This window comes from Apis cerana, linkage group LG11 (assembly GCF_029169275.1).
Source record: "Apis cerana isolate GH-2021 linkage group LG11, AcerK_1.0, whole genome shotgun sequence".
NCBI classification, from domain to species: Eukaryota; Metazoa; Arthropoda; class Insecta; order Hymenoptera; family Apidae; genus Apis; species Apis cerana.
Window position 1 is genome coordinate 9,473,724 of NC_083862.1, and position 17,417 is coordinate 9,491,140.

General features: G+C 28.7%; 3 protein-coding genes and 1 long non-coding RNA gene across 9 annotated transcripts; 2 read left to right on the forward strand and 2 right to left on the reverse strand.

Moving 5' to 3' along the window:
• Positions 1-243: 243 nt before the first annotated feature.
• On the forward strand, positions 244-1,356 carry LOC107997709 (rhodanese domain-containing protein CG4456-like). 5 transcript variants are annotated; one of them, XM_017056479.3, is made up of 4 exons: positions 244-519; positions 736-921; positions 992-1,171; positions 1,233-1,356. In XM_017056479.3, the coding sequence occupies exons 1-4, from the start codon at positions 360-362 to the stop codon at positions 1,298-1,300; spliced, it is 594 nt and encodes a 197-aa protein (XP_016911968.2). In that variant the 5' UTR covers positions 244-359; the 3' UTR covers positions 1,301-1,356. The 5 variants fall into 5 exon arrangements, with proteins under 5 accessions (XP_016911968.2, XP_061937665.1, XP_016911966.1 ...); XM_062081681.1 differs by having other exon boundaries at positions 992-1,154; XM_017056477.3 differs by having other exon boundaries at positions 271-586.
• Positions 1,352-3,008, reverse strand: LOC107997708 (NKAP family protein CG6066). 2 transcript variants are annotated; one of them, XM_017056476.3, is made up of 5 exons: positions 2,835-3,008; positions 2,646-2,754; positions 2,410-2,494; positions 1,820-2,208; positions 1,352-1,744 (listed from the first exon to the last, which is right to left on the reverse strand). In XM_017056476.3, exons 2-5 carry the CDS (start codon positions 2,735-2,737, stop codon positions 1,561-1,563), a joined length of 750 nt encoding a protein of 249 aa, XP_016911965.1. In that variant the 5' UTR covers positions 2,738-2,754; positions 2,835-3,008; the 3' UTR covers positions 1,352-1,560. The 2 variants fall into 2 exon arrangements, with proteins under 2 accessions (XP_016911965.1, XP_028522476.1); XM_028666675.2 differs by having other exon boundaries at positions 2,646-2,748; positions 2,835-2,967.
• Positions 3,009-3,856: 848 nt separating this feature from the next.
• Positions 3,857-17,387, reverse strand: LOC107997707 (protein naked cuticle homolog 2-like). Its single transcript, XM_017056475.3, has 5 exons — positions 14,837-17,387; positions 9,443-9,648; positions 8,688-9,095; positions 7,875-8,176; positions 3,857-7,681 (listed from the first exon to the last, which is right to left on the reverse strand). The coding sequence occupies exons 1-5, from the start codon at positions 14,913-14,915 to the stop codon at positions 7,042-7,044; spliced, it is 1,635 nt and encodes a 544-aa protein (XP_016911964.1). The 5' UTR covers positions 14,916-17,387; the 3' UTR covers positions 3,857-7,041.
• LOC133666955 (uncharacterized) lies at positions 7,509-11,336 on the forward strand. Its single transcript, XR_009831873.1, has 3 exons — positions 7,509-7,695; positions 7,762-9,775; positions 10,178-11,336. It is a non-coding gene; the product is annotated as an uncharacterized LOC133666955 (long non-coding RNA).
• Positions 17,388-17,417: the final 30 nt, after the last annotated feature.

Genomic DNA, 17,417 nt, shown 5'->3' on the forward strand with positions numbered 1-17,417 from the left:
TAATTAAATAAAACAAGAAAATTTTCATTGTTATATTATATAATATAAATATTTAAGTCGCATTCATTGGTATAGGATAATAATCAAAATTAAGTATTGAATAATATTAAATAATATTATTTATATTTGCATTTTATTAATACAATTATTAATATAAACAAATATAATTATATTAAAACCATTAAAAATAATTTTCAATATAAATAATATTATAATATAAACATAATTTTTATCAGAACTCAGTTTATATATATATATATATATATAAACGTATACAATATATATATGTATTTATATATGCATCTATCTGTTTATATTTATATTATGTTATAAAATAATTTATATAGAATTCATGTTACATGATTGTGAATAGATTAATAATTATGAATTTTAATAAATTACGTCAGTGTCATAAACCTATATTTTTTAAATTGTTATTTCATAATATGTTTGTTAAATCAGAAAAAAATATTTATAATAAATTGTTAAAAATCTCTTCATATAGGATATTTCCTTACGGTAATTTACAAAAAAAAAGAAGTATTTGCGAAGTCATTTATTTAACAATTTATAAAAAATATGAAAGGTCATTTTTATTCTAATTTTCATTATATATTTTAAATTAATATTATTATTATTATTAATAAACAAATCATAAAGATGTTTCATATCATGTAAATGTAATAAAATTTTATTTATAGTCAAAAATATAAAATCAAATGTATTATTTTTTAGTTCAAAGTATCTCACATTTTTCAACTTCACTTCTTAACAATAAAATCATGTCTGAAGAATCATATGATGTTGGTTATAGTGATATTTTAAGAGCTCAAAAAGACCGTGATATTTTAATTATTGATGTTAGAGAAAAAGAAGAAATTGGTGAAACTGGAAAAATACCTGGAAGTATTAATATACCAAGTATGTTTTAACAGAAATAATTATTTTTAAAAATATTAGATAGCCATTATAATAAATTTTATTATTATAGTGTCTGATGTTGAAAATACATTGATAAACTTTTCGAATAAAGATTTTAAAAATAAGTTTAACAAAGAGAAACCTTCCAAAAATACAAAAATCATATTTTGCTGTAGAGCTGGAAGAAGAAGTGGTATAATTCAGAAACAAATGCAAAAACTTGGATATAAAAAGTATAATAATTTAAAAAGTATATAGTTTATAATGTTTTATAGATTTACTACATAATTAATCATATTTATTTATTATAGTACCTATAATTATACTGGAGGATGGCGGGATTGGGAAAGAAGAAGTAAAAAATAAAAGCAAATGTTAAAAAATAATATTTTGTGTATTAAAATGCTTAATAATAATTTAATATTAATCATAAAATGAAAATTTTTTAATTTATTTTTCATAGCAATTAATCATAGCAATTAATATATCATATAATACATAATTAACTAATAGTAAGTAGATAATATATTTTAATGTATATATGTATATATATATATATATATACATATAAATAATATTTTATAATACATTCAAGAATTTTATATACATTGTCAAAAATATTATTTTTATATAAAACAATCATGTTATTTTCTTTTTTTGTTCTTGTGCCAATTTTTGATTAACCATCTCTCTAAATTGTCCCAAAATAAGATTTTCTCTTTTTTGTCGTTCTTCTTTACTAAACATAGCTAATGCTCGTTTCTCATCAGCAGAATAAATCTGGTTTTCTTTTCGGATACGAACAGCTTCCATTCGTCGATGTCTAAAATAAATATTAATATTAATATCATTATATTCTAATGAAATTTAATTAAGAATATTTAATAAAATGATTTACCTGCTACCACTCATAACATAACCAACAGCTTCATATGCAGCAATCTCTTCAGAAGTTAAACCAATTTCACCTCTTCTAGGTATACGTTTTCCTTCTGCAACATATGCAGCCATAGCAGCACCTTCACCAGGCAGAAGAGCTTTGCCAAAATCTTTAGCAGATAATGTCACGTGTGGTTTCTGAACTGGACCTACTATGCCTTCATCACCACTTTCATCTGAACTTGATCCTTTCTTAATCTTTGCTTTATCATTAATTCCATTTTTTTCTACCCATTCCAATTCCTCCAATTCACTATCAGAACTACTATCTGATTTTTTCTTTTTCTTTTTATATTTTTTCTTTTTTTCCTTCTTAGCTTTTTTTTCTTTTTTTAATTTTTTACTTTTCTAGAACAATGAAATAATAAAAAAATTATAAAATAATATATATTAAAAATAATAATTATTATAAGAGAACATTATAATATAACATTATAATATTATAAATAAAATAAATTTCATATAAAAATTTATATGAAGAAATATTGAAAGTATTATAAAAAAAGTTAATTATTAAAGAAATAAAAATATCAAATTATATTTTCATACCTTCTTCTTCATTTCTTGTTTTCTTTTTCTAATTCTTGGCATAATATTGTCTTTATATCGATTAATTTCTTCATCTTCATCAGAACTGTTTTAATTATACAATATTTATTATATATGTCATAATTTTTAATTGATGAAATATCATTATAAAAAATAAATTATTTAAAATTATCAATCTTATCGATAAAATAATTTGAATAATAATAATATAAAATTATTATGTTATAACTTCTTACTCTTCGATTCGTGTTGGCGATTTTCCCCAAATTCTGTCAACACCACATAATCCAATTTGCTCTCTATCTCTTCTACGTGCATCCATTGTCATACTCGTTTATACTATAACTTGTGACAAAACAGAATTTAGAAGAACTACAATATTGCCCTCTGGTTTTAATTACAGATATATATCTGCTTATACTTACAGGTTAAGCAATATCGACATTTGTTAATTGGTGAAATTATTCACCAATAATTTACGCAGTTATATATAAATTTTATAGACCAAATATAAATAAAGGAAAAAGATAATAAAAATATTGAAACCAATGCCATCTTCAGAATATCATAGACATCTCTTCAAAAACAAGATAAAATAGAATAAAATTTAAAATCAGCATTATCTTTTGAGTAATAAAAACAATTTTTCTAAAAATACTCAAGAGATGGAGTTGACGGTTAATTCTTATGCCTTTTTTTATCTATTTTAGTTTCATTTGCGGCACTCTTGAGATGGCGCTGATTCCATAATTTTTAATCTATCTCTATCCTTTTCTTATTTATTTTTTTGTCTACGTTTGCTTTTGCCGCGTAATTACAAATAAAATATGAAATACTCATTGAATATTCATGCTTTTATTATTTTTTTTTAAAAACTAATAATGTATTTGATCTTAAATATAAAAAATATAGATATTTTTTTCTGATTCTGATTCTGAAAAAAATATTTTTTTAAAATATCTTATATAAATAATTAATCTCTAATTACAATATTAATATTACAATATAAATAAAAATTTATTTTTAATTTTCATTTATTAAAAACAATTTTTTATAATTGAAAAATTATAAGTAATATCACTATTGCAATTATCTATTTCATAATGCATATGTAAATATAATTATGTTTAAAATGCAGTATTTTATATATATGCCTCGAAGATATACTATATCAGAATATATGTATATTTGTTTCATTTTATAATTTTGAAATTGAATTAAAAAATTTATTATTAAAATTTAATTTTAATATTAATCATTATAATTGGAACAATTATTATTATTATCAAACATTTTATTGTGATTTATTAAAATAAATATTATTTCGATGAAATAGAGATGTATTGATAAATGTTAAAACTCAGCATGTATACAAAAATAAATGATATTTACGATATTATATTTATAAAGTAATCAAAAAATAAGGTAAAAAAGAGAAAAACGCATATAGAAGTGAAAATAATATTTAGATTTTATTGACTTGTTTTATGAAACACTTTTAGAAGAATTCCATGATGAATTCCGATAATTTAATATCAAAATGTGTTTTTAATAAATATTAATAAAAATACATTACATAAAATATCTACAATGATTACAAAGATTGATATAAAATTACATGTCAATGGACAGTATTACTATCCAAGATTTATAAATATACAAAGTAGCAATTGTTGTCATTTTTAATCATATTGTTAGTAATATCTATTATAATTAATAAATATTATAATTATAATCCTCTTTTCTTTTCTTTACTTAGATAGAAAAATATCCGTAATAATTTCATTTATTTAGATCTTAAGCATCATGCGTTTCCAAATAATATAAAATTTAATGATATATCACTAAATGAAAATTATTGTAAGTATGTTAATAATAAATAGATTCATTTAAGGAAATATTTTACGTAAACTAAACATTCGATATTTAATTTGATAATAATTAATACTTGCATATTAGTAACAGATATGACAAGGCACTCTTAACAAGTCCATTCTTTTCACTTTTTTTTTTTTTTTTTTTTTATAAAAACTTGTTCAGCGTTAAGTTTCAAAAGATACGTATACATAACAGTTTCTCAATTAAATCTTGACATTATAAGATTTTTATCATTGTCATAAGTTTGGATCATATTTCTTGTATTGATTATAATTATTATATGTTCTAATTATATTTTTAATAACGATTATTAAATCTTAAAAAAAATATATTATACATAATATATGTATATAAAATTATTTCTTTTTCAATAAAAATGAGTTCTAAATTAAAATTTATATTTTATGCAATTATAATTATATAAAAAAAAATTAAAATTTGTTTCAAAATTTTTAAATAAAATTATCATTTCTTTATATTATTAAAATTAGCAAAAAGAGTATAATAAATGAACAATAATTTTCTGAAATTACATATTTTGCTACTAATTCATTGTTTGAAAGTTGCAAAATTGAAATAAAAATTGAGGACACAAATTTTACAATATTTTCTTATAATAATTACATTATTCTAATATTTTTTTGTATTGTCGAGAAATATTATATAGATACAACGCAATAATGATCAACGCTATTACGGAGCATATTATTGTATTCGTTGGAATACAGAAGCACCATCAATTTGTGCTGTAATTTTTATGAAACCAACTTTAAAAAGTATAGTTTTTTTAAAAATTACAACGTTGAATATCAAGAAAGATATTGATTGATTGCAAAAATATTAATAGGTTTTAAAAATTTATTTTCTATTCTATATATTTTTAAATTAACAAGATTTACTTTATTTTATTCCACAAACATATTTTTTAGAAATTATTATCTATGAAAATTATGAATTAAATTATTTTATATTAAAATTTTATATTATAATATTTTATATAATATTATATTATATTTATTATAATATAAAATTTTAGTACAAATTTGATACATTCTTTTATTATCTTTTATTATCTAAAATTATTATCTTTGTTATATATCAATATTATATATATCAAAAATTTCGCAATCAGTCAATACTCTCGATACTTTGATTAAATATTTATCTACATTTTGCTTATTTTATAATTCAGTTAAATAAATACATTTCGAATTATAGATTATTTCAAGGAAAAGTATCCAAAGAAAAATTATTTTAAAAATCATTTAGAATTCAAGATAAAATCAACGGACACTATTCCTTGACTATTTGCTTATACTTTGAGCTCAATGATAAAACTCAAGTTAAAGAAACACTTTGTCTCTATGATATAATATGAATACATACCGATTCTTAAGAGTTATTCTCGCATCTATTGAAAATGCCATGATTATTAAAATATTTCTAGTTCCTGTGATTTTCTAGTTTGCACACAGAATCTGTAATTTTTAACAATTTTAATTTGGCTCCATAAACAACATTATTGTGTATTACGCATTAATACTGTTTCTTCTTTAAAATGATTATTATTTATAATAAATAGATCAAATGAATTGAATTAAAATCATTATTATCGTAAGAAACAAAAAAACAATTTATATCTTTATCAAATTAAAATAAAATTTCTGTGTAGAATAAATCTTTACACTTTGTACTAAAAGATATAAAAATTACATAAATTAAAATGGGAGATTTTGTACATCTTTGTACGTGATTCTAAATCGAAGAAAAATTAAAACAATTTTTCTTCTAATACAAATCAATTTAAAAAAATTGTATACAAACTTCTGTAAAAAATTATATTATAAATCGTCAAATGTCATTATTTTACAAACGATTATATACAAAAATGAATCAATATCGTGTATAAATGTCAAGAACGAATATGTAAAAATTTCAGAATAGCCTTCATAGTAAATACTTCGGTACAGTAATAGATCATTGGTATCATTGTAAAACTTCCCCGTAAGTTCGTAATTATTATAAATTGAAAAAAAAATATATATCTGTTATCGTCTTTCCTAAAATTTCAAAAGAAAAACGAGAAAAGATTGTCTTATGTATGATAAATAGTTAAAGTATAAACAGGATTAGTATACGTTTCAAGAATAAAACTTCTCGATATACTGTTTAGTCGATATCACTGACGATCCAAAGCTATTTAAATAAACATTTTTAAAAACTCGCTTTGGTTTGTCATAGATCAACTATATTCGAATTGGATAATATCTCGATTATTAAAAAAATAAAATGTGGCAGTGATCCTCATTATTTGCATATATAATATCTTAATATCCCGGAATTAAAATTTACTGCAGGAACTCAGTACATTTGAACAAATAAAAATGTACAAACCGCTACAGAAGTAAAAATAAATTAATAAAATTGGTATCTTGACGTTCAGAATTAATTTTCTAATCCTCAAGTTATAGGATTAGATCAAAAGTCGATCCTCATCCAAAGTGTAGAATATATAATTCTCATTTACTTTATAATTATTAACATAAAACCTATAATATGAGAAGAAAACAGTTTCAAATTTCCAATAGAAACTTATATAAGATCATTAACAGATTTCTGGCAGCTAGCAATCAGACAAAAATCTTTGAAGGAGGAACATAGATCACTCAGTCTCCATCCTATCACTCGAGGATCAACACAATTACCGAAACAATTTACTATATTTGCGCAAAAGTTCCTCGAACGAGGAACGAATCAAACAAGCGCCTCCGTGTGATAATGATGATAATGATGATGAATATGCTCATGAACATGCTTCCTGCCGGAGCTCGCTGCAGCATTTTGCGAGAATTCCCGTTCCAGCCAACGAACGACTTGAATCGTGGCTCGGGCTTGATCTTGTTCCCTGGTTGCGTGTTTCAAATGATGCTTCTTGCTCGATTTACCACATTGTTGCGTTTGGCTAAATTGTGTCTCGTTACGTTGAATATTATGATTGTTGGTCGTGGTCTGATTGATGGGATGTTGATTGTTCGATATCAGATTGCTCCCATTGCGATTCGTATTAGTAGTTTGTTGATCTGTGTACACGTTTGGATTGATCACTGTTCTTGATAAAACTTGAGGTTGAACATACGCACGCGGCGGTTGCACAGTAGCGTTATTCCTCTGAAGACCGTACTGCGCCCGCGTCTTTCTCAAATTCCCCCTATGCTTTGCAGGTACCTTGGAGAACGATGTGAAACCCTGAGGCTTTTCCCGAGTAGGTTTATGGTAGGCAGTCGCCGTAGGCCGAGATTCCGTCGGTGAACGACAGTCTTGATTGTAGTGAGGCGAAGACTCGACATGTGGGACTTGAGATGGAATGCGCAGTTGCTCGTTCTGATGTCGTTTCCTGGCAAACATTTGGTAATTCTTTTATCATCATTTTTCTTTTTTATCAATAAATTTTTAATATTTTTTTATTATTTGTAGTATTAAACGCAATTAAACAAATATTCAAGATATTCAAGATTATGCCAACATCCTTTTCCTTCAAAAAAAATATATCACGATATTTTACATGCGGTTGATCACGAAGGGCGTACCTTGACGTATGAAAACTGAGATTATTCTTTTCCATATTCGCTTGAATAATTTCTAAGAGCTGTTGCCTTTGTAGGGCACCACTGCGTTTTCGCTGATTAGTCGTGAGGAGAGGCGTCAAGGGGGAAACTGCGGGGGAGACATCGCTGTCATCGCTAATATCACCCTCGGAGCTATTGGAATAGGGTGATGGTAAATGAGGCACGGGCCCCACCCTTCTGCGTAATTCCTCCTGTTTTATTCGATTCGTTCGCGCATTTTCACCGTCATCCTCACTGTGAGTATCCACTTCTTTCTGTTCAGTCTAAAATAATGCATGGAAAAAACATATTCTCATTTACCAAATATATAATATAATTTATTATTAATTTTATTTTCAGTATATAAAAAATTCTTTCGTCACTTCAATTATTTCTTATCACGTATTTTGTCACATAAAACATTTTAAATTTACAAATAAATGTATATTTCATGAAAAGAGCAATTACAAATGTTTTATTCAATTGTCAGAATTCGAAAACATCATAATAGCAACAAAAAGTCGATCCACAAGAATCCCTTCTACATCTGTTCAACATCAACAAGGGAGAAAAAAAAAAAAGAAAGAAAGAAAGAAAAAAAGTAGTATATAAAAAAAAGAAAAAAAAAACGAATAAAAAAAATAAGCCCTCTCTCCCGCATGCGATAAATCTCGAAAGGCAGAAATGATAAATCCGCCTCTAGCTTCTAGAATTGTTGTCGGTTACGAAAGAGGAGACACGGCTCCATAAAAATCCAAGCCTCGAATCCTCACCTCGTAAGGGCATCAATCTTACCTGGCAACGGTGTCGTGGCATCCTTCTCCTTCTAGGAACTCTACGTAAACCGTGTGCGCCGGTATGGGTCCCGGCATTGTTGCAGGACGTGTGCTTCAAATGGCAGCAGGACGAATTTCCGGAAAAGCTCGTAGCAGCCGGCTTTGAGGACGCGTTCAAACAGCCGCCGCCGCTCGATCGCGTCTGACTGCCTCTCTGATCCGGCGACACAGTCAATTTCACCTTAATCGTCTTACTGCCGCACGGAGGTACCTGAATAGAAGCGCCCAGGGTATCGTAAATGGTAGTAACCAGGCCGGCTATGTCGTCTTTTGTTATCTTCCCGTGGCCGTCGAAGTCGTACAGGGTGAACGAGAATTCTTGCCGTCTTCGGTCGCCCTCCGCTACCGAAACGTCGCATTCGAATTCCTGCAATGGCACCAAATATTATATTACGATCTATCAAGTTGGATAGGGAGCAAGATAACGATTGAAATCAATATTATATAGTCGGAGAATATATAGTTTACCGTTTAGAAATTTGTTAAATTTATTAATTTGAATAATTTTTTATTACATTTTAGGTAGAAATAAATTAAAAGATGATACGGTAGAACGTTTATATGTATGCCAAGTTCATCCAACATCTATGCATTGTTCGATTTAAGGAAATTCCCTTTAAAAACAGATGGGAGAATAATAAAAAAAAAAACATAGAATTTGCTCGTTTCACTTTGTTCTGTTCCTGTTTTAACAAGCAAGGGAGTTAATAATACCTCGAAACTGAGTTGCTTCGTTGTACTAGCGCTTGGCTGCTCGTCATTTCCGGTGGCCGGCGTAGGACTAGTAGAAGCGTCAACCGCGACCTGCGGTGCTTCTGTTTCTAACAAAATTGGCTGGGATTCCGGTGGTGAACCACTACGAGGCGCGGAAACACCGCCAAGAAGTTCTTCCGAGTCACTGCCTTCGGTATTACCAACCACTGTAATCATTGTTGAGCAACAATGAACGAAGAGTTTCATTTACAATTTAACTCAAATTACGTTTCCACTATTCTAAAGTAAATTATAGTACAATCAAAAATTCTCCAAGTAAAATACATAAATTGTGTAAGTAAATTATACGAATATCTATAAAATTAATCTTTAAAGGCTAGCATGAAATATTTTAATTAAATACTGTTTTGATATATTTTTTATTTTACCGTAATTTTAAGAATTAAGCTAGAGATCTAATATGTAGAATACAATTTTATCTAGTGACATAAAATTGTAGTTAGTGACCCATTAAATAAATTCGATTAGATCCATTTAGTAAAAAATTAATGAATTTATATCATATTTTCTACTTTCTATTGTATCCTAAATTTTATTATTTATTGCTGAAAATACATAGAAAAGGCTGAAAAGGCGTAGAAATAAAAAAAAAATCAGGATTGTATAGAAATGAATAAATAAGTAAGGAAATAACACCATCTATTTTACAATTACTCGTTATATTTCTGGTTATAGAGTCTTGTTCCACGTGCATGAAGTTCTCATCAAAGGAAATGAAACTGTTATCTACGGTCGAGCGACGGCATCGCTCGTAAACAAAAGTCAGAATCTCAAAGGTATCAAAGTAACATCCTCCATGGGTAAAGCCTATATTTATAGTCAGTTTCTGAGTGCCACTCGGTACTTAAAGTTACGGAGTGTAGGAAGTATTTTCGGACTATTTTGAAGGGGATGTATAACTTTGAATCACCAGAAATAAATACAACAGATATCACGAAAACGATCCTACGATCACGTTTTCCCGTTTACTAATTTAAAAAAAAAAGAAAAACAGTGAGATTGTTCTTTTCGTGCTCGGCTCGCGATCTAAAGAAGAAGCAAAAAGTTAGAGGAGGAAAAACGACTGAAAAGATCGCTGAAAAGATTTTAATCTCGAGTAAAAAACAGGGAAAAATGTAAATCGACGGAAGCGTGTCTAGAAATTGATGGATGCAAGCATGTTTAAACGCGTAAATTACAGATCAAAGAGTTTGCTGTTTCATAATTACAAAGCGACCGGATTCCGTGCATAAAAGCGCAATTATCTTTAATGCATTCGCTCTATTGCTCGGCCGAAAATTATTTGCGCGGTGCAGCAACCGGGCGAGCAAGCGAGCAAATTAACGAAAGTTCCACCGAAAGGGACGGGCACACATCCATTTCCAGCGTTTATTTCAGAAACGTTTTGCACACTCGCCGAAGGAAGTGTAATGTATCTTTAATGTGTCTGCATTACGCCGCCGTTTACCGTTACCTAGACGCCTGTGTAAAAGCATTCTACGAAATGAAACGTTGAAAAGATACCTTTACGCAACTGCCGTGCATAAATGAACATCTATAGAGCACGACACGCCACAACATAGAGCAATATTTTTTTTTTTTAAATATGCAAAATAAATGTTTTTGGCGACGATAGAAAATGGTTAGGAAAAATTTTATTTTTTTATATGATTGATATGTAAGATTGATATGTGTATTATATGTTTAAGTAAAAGAATATTATCATTGAATATGTTTTTTCGTGTGATAAATACGAAATACGTTCAGATATTTAATGAAAATGTATAGAACATAATTTGATTATTAAATGATTATTTGATTGTTAAATGTTTTATGATGAAATTTTAATGATAAAATCAATATAAGAAACAGAGAGTGAACAATAAATTCGAGACAATCACTTTGCCACCCACAAGAAGAAAGAAAAGGAGAATTTTAAGTAAAGATTTTATCTAATGGACCTTGCCACACACATAGAGTCAACTGTTGAAGGCTTTCCTGTATCTAGGAATTTAGGAACAAATATATCGAGAGATAGAAAAATAAATATTGAAAAAAAAAAATTCATAATTTTACATTCATCGTTTCGATTATTTGAATATTTCAAAATTCCATATCTAAATTTTTCAATATTTTTGTGAAAATATTATTATAATACAAAAACGCAAATAATAATAATAGTAAATAAATAAATAAATAATATTTATATAAGGATATATATTTATATCTTTAATCCTCTAAATTCGATTTTCGAGATGATCATAAAAAAAAATATTTCAATGAAATATATTTCAATTAAAATGCATCAACATTAACATAATATTTTATCATTGTTTAATTCATAATTATCTCAAATTCTATGTTTAATATCTTCGATTCGATAAAATAAGTCAGAAAAATATTTTCATAAAACCAGTTCCAATTAAAATGCAAAAATTACATATAATATATCTAAACGTTAGAATTATTTAAACTACGCGATCGAATCGGATTTTGTTTCAAGTTAGCCGAGCAATCGACTAAAATATTACGGGAATGTTCAATAATCGGGGTTCGATAAAACGAGTTTCCGCGCCGATTCGAGTTCCGAGTAGTCGGGGAATGTTTCGAGTGCTTTAGCCACCGGTTACACGTTTCCCTTCTACGATCGTCGGCCGTGTCTTCGGTCTCGAGAAGACTCCGCTTTTATCTTAATTCACGCGATACATCATTAAGCCGGTGCAGCGTGATTCCAGTAAAATATATACTTAAAAACATCGGCATCAAAGAAGCCGCAGAGCAACGATAATTAGCGATACGAAACGCGTAATAAACGAAGCCGGCCGCTAATTTCAATTACTCAAGAACAACGAGGGGAAAAGAGATGAAAAGGGGAGTACAAGACAAGAAAACGCTTGTACACGCGCGCAGAAAAGAGAAGAAAAATAAAAAAAAATAATAATAAAAAAAAGATCAAACATGAAACAGAGATCAAATATTAAAAAGAAAAAAAGAAAAAAAATTAGAAAAAAAAAACAGAAGAAAAAGCTGGATAATCGTATCTGCATAAAGAAACGGACGCATATACGTGTATAATGATACCTGCCGTGTGGTAATTACGCCCGTAACTCTTTCGTGGGGCGAGCGTTAAAGACCCAAGACACTGAACGCACTGGGGAAGAAAAAAAGAGTCAAACAGAAGAGAGTGAGAGAGAAGGAAAAAGACATAAGAGCGCGGTAGAAAGAAAAGGAAAGAATGACGGAAGAATAAAGAGAAACAAAGATTGTGAGTGACGGTAGGAAGAGGGCTAAAAAGAGAGAATAAAGAGAATCTTTGCTATTACACTAAAGAAATAGAGAATAGCCACGGACACTTTTTATCTAACCACCAGACTAATGCATGTAACGAACTCGCAAGGTCTCGATAATTAAACTCCACCCTTGACGCGCGACCCTTCTCTACGTACAAATAGTATACATAAATAGTATACGTGTGTCCGCGAGCACACGCGTGTGTTTATGCCGTGTGTACAGTACCGCTTTTGCGCCCTCTTGAATGAAAAGCAACGGGGGAGCGGGACACAAACGGCTTCTGCTTTCTTCTTTGTAAATCACCCCTTTCTGTTTGCTCGGCTCGTAACTTTTATCATTTGCCGACGCAACAGCTTTCCCTCCCCCTACAGTCCCTCTCAACTCGTATGAAAATTTTGCCCTACGACGCACGAGAAAACAGCCATAAAGAGGAGTGCCGTAAGAGAACTTGAGATCGGACGAGCTTCAAAAGCGGAATCCGCTGCTCCGATAGAAGAGCCCTGAAAATTGTTGAATGATTTTCAACCAGTTTCTTATTGCTAACGATGTATAAAAGTGCTGCGTTCTTTCTCTTTTTTACTTTTTATTCCTTTTCTTTTTTCAAACTTTTTGCATATTTTTTAATAAACAAATAAAGTAAATGAATTTATGAAATATATACGAGTGAGTTTAAACATTGTTGGAATGGGACAAAATTTTTCTTGATTACAATAAAATATCAAGGATAATTTTTGTTTAATAGAATGTTGAAATATTTATCATTGCTTTGATATAATTTTAATATGAAATTTTTATCAATTTTTTATTTTATTTGTTGAATATATTACAATATTTACAATATTTTATAAATTAGAAAAATCTTTAATTTTAAAGGATACATTTTTAAAATTTATATACAATTTCGATTGATTAATTAAAATTTTTCAAATTGTGAAACATGATTAATTAGAAATATTTTATTTAGTAAATATATTAAATTTTATTTACACAATTAAAATATTTTCATTGAAAATATTAAAAAATTATCAAATTTTTTTTAAATTCTTAATCATTATCTTTAAAATATTTCTAAAAAAAAAAATATTAATTGATGAATAATTTATATAAAAATAATAAATAATAAATGTTGTTTTCATTTATTATATATTTTGCTATTTATTTATAAAATAGCTATATTATTATTTATCACTTATTTATATATCAAATTTTTTTAATTTATTGAAAAATGTTACCATGTAATGATAAAGTAGTAATTTGCTAGTGCCGTCCTCAGTATAAACTACTCAAATATTTATCTTCATATAAAACACTTATGAAAATCAAAATGTGAGAAATAAATTAATATTAATCTATAATAAATTATATTATCCAATTATGTTTATATTTTTCTAATTAATAAACGATAAAAACTATAAAATTTTTCAATTTATTTTTAATTTATGATACTTTATGAACGACTACCTGTATTTTCAAATGATAACATTTTTTTTCAAAGTAAATATGCAATCGCACGAATATTATATAATCAGAATAAAATATCTCCAATGATAAATTTATTCGAAATGATATTGATCATTTATACAAAAATAAATAAAAATATGTTACTTTATTGCAAAAAAAATATTAAAAATTATTAAATATACATTTAAATTTCACTTCTATTTTTCTATTTATTCTATATTATTTAAGAAATAGAAAAGAGAAAACGAAAATTAAATAACAAAAAAATTTTCAGCAGAATATAATTATAGATCAAAGGTAAGAAAAATGCAAGTATGACGTAACACCACGTGGGATCCACTTCTGTCATACTGCAGTAGCATCATCGAGAAACACATATCGCGCGCCTTGCAAGTCGGGCAAAATATCATGCCTATAACCGGATCGACCGGACAAATCCCTATATGGTATATCTTGATCTATCTATGCATCGCGATTTTAACGAACATCGATATCTCGTGCGTGAACATGATAAAAATAAGAGAAGAAAAACCGGGTGAATAAAGATAGATAAATAAAATAAATAGAAAAAAAATAAAAGAAAGAGACAATATAGGAACTTACCAGAAAAGGGTCTATAACCAGCGAGGAACCTTGCCCGCCACCACTTTACGAATCCGGTAGCCATGAGACCCTCATGCATCCACAAACGCTGCGCACACTTTCCTTCCAGGCTTCTTGTTTCGCCACTTTGTTTTTATTTTTGTTTCCAAACTCGTCAAGTATTAAATTCTTCCTGTTTCTTCGCGTCCCAACAGTAACCGTATGTCACACTAAGAATATGAGTCGTATTCAATGATATAAGCACGATATTTTCACCTGACAATCATACGTCGTTCTCTTCTTATGCTTAATTTTCCGTACACTATTAGAAACCGAAAAACAAACACACTTCCGCGAAATTCATATTCTCCTGATAGTGTCTTATCCGACATCTGCTAACGACACGACAATCGATGTGTACGACACGCACAATTAAGAACACGTGTTTTTGAGGGTTGTGTTATGTTTAAAACTGAGAATGATCCAGTCAGCGCCCAATCTCTTGTTTTTCTATGTTTTGTTTATCATACTTTTGATGCAAAAATGAAATCATTTGTGCTTGCATATTGTTTTTTTTGTCACTTAATTTAATTGCATACACAATCGTACGACTACGAAACGAATAACAGTCAGAATTTAATCCAGGTAAAAGCGTCGAAAGAGAAAGAAACACGGTCGCAACAAGAGAGGTCGGTCACACGACATCGCTCGACTCGTGGCCTGACTACGACTACGGACGATCGTTCGTGCCTAAACCACGTTCCCCGTAATTCCCTTTCCCCCTCCATAGGGCGCTGCGTCGTCAACAGTGCCGAGCCGTGGATACATGGGCCCTGAAGGTAGGAGGCGCGGCTCGAAACCTCCGATTCACGCTCTTTCTATCTATCTCTCTTATACCTTCTTCCCATTGCCACTTTTTCATCGGTTTCTCTCTGTTCTTCCTTGAAATCCATCTCCTTTTCACTTTCTTCCTCTTCTAACTATAGTGACCATCTTTCTTTCTTTCTTTCTTTATTCCATGATTCTATCTCTCTCTTTCTCTCTATTTCTTCCTTTTCTACATTTCCTATCCTATTTTCTATATTTTCTATATCTTCCTTATCTATCACCTTCTCTTTTGCTCCCTTCATTCTTTTATCTTCGTACTCATTTTATCATACTAACTACGAGTATATTTTCCTTTTCTCTTACTTTTCTCTCTTTCTTTTTTATCCAGCGAAGGTCTATGAGAGCGGTGAAGAAGGATAGCTTTACACGACTGGTGGGGTTTTGAAGGAAGCCGATGATGGTTCAACGTGGTCTACGACGACACTAAATGTCGACGCCGCGACGTCGAACGGCATGTAAAAAGGGAAACCGGAGCCTCCTGAGGATTTCGATTATTGCGCCCACAAACAAATTTTTTCAGATTTTTGTTTCGTCAATTGTGTGCGAACATTATCCGGATTCAAAAAAAGTCACTTTTGAAAACTTTGGAAAAATAGTGTTCTATTTAAAAGGATCAGACGTTTAATCATTCCAAATCATCTACATCAAACCGTCACAGCATCGCTGGAATCTCGTAATTCGTCGGAATGACGCACGACCGACTACTGTACCTTCCGTCGTGGCAAACTTCAGCCAATGAATAATGGTTTAGGGTCGTCTTTGTTTTTTATTTGGTTCGCGCTTTAATCTTCCGTCCACCAAAGATAATGATAATTATTCTTAATATTTCGACGCTCCTTTGTGAAATATTTATCAAGAGATATCTTAAATTTGACGTCGTTTTCATTAGTAATCTAATAAAAATATTTAATCTAGTATTTATTCATTGAAAAATAAATCATGATTAAACATTAAATATTGAATAAATGAATTTGAACAATTTTATGTTATTTTTCATAAGTTTCAACTATTTATTTAATGCATAGAAAAACATTTGATATCGTTTATAGCGTTCAACGTAATTTCAAAAAACTGAAATAAATGCCATATTTACTAAATATTTTATTATTTGTTTTTCAATTATTCAAGGTTAAAGTACATAAATATAATAGTGTAGTGAGATAAATGAGAAATACTCTTTTTGGAGACTGTACCCGCACGCTATTATCTCCTAGCGGTGTTTCAGAAGAAACATAGGCGTCACCTTTGACAATCTGATGAATGAACTTTACCGAAAAGCACTTTGTCATATATATACAAAAACTCGTTTCTTGTTCAAGGAATTTTACTTCCAGACTATTATTTTATATATTAAATAATATTCTTATTCTTAACAAATCACTAATTTGAAAAATCAGTACTCAATATACGCAATAATTTAAATTTTTATCAAAATTAAAATAAATCAATAAATTGAATAATATGAAACATAAAAAATTTTATCATTTATTTTATATCATTAATGAATTTTCATGCTATATTAATCAAAATAATGATATATAAACAATAAAAAAATCAAAATATACAATACAATAATTATAAACAATTAGAAGTTGCAATGATACAAGAAAATTAAAACATGTTCCCTAAGTATCCGCGCCATTGGCATGGCAAGTACCCCTTGCTCTCCCTGTACGGAAAGTCTCTACCCACCATGCCACGCTATGCCGTGCTG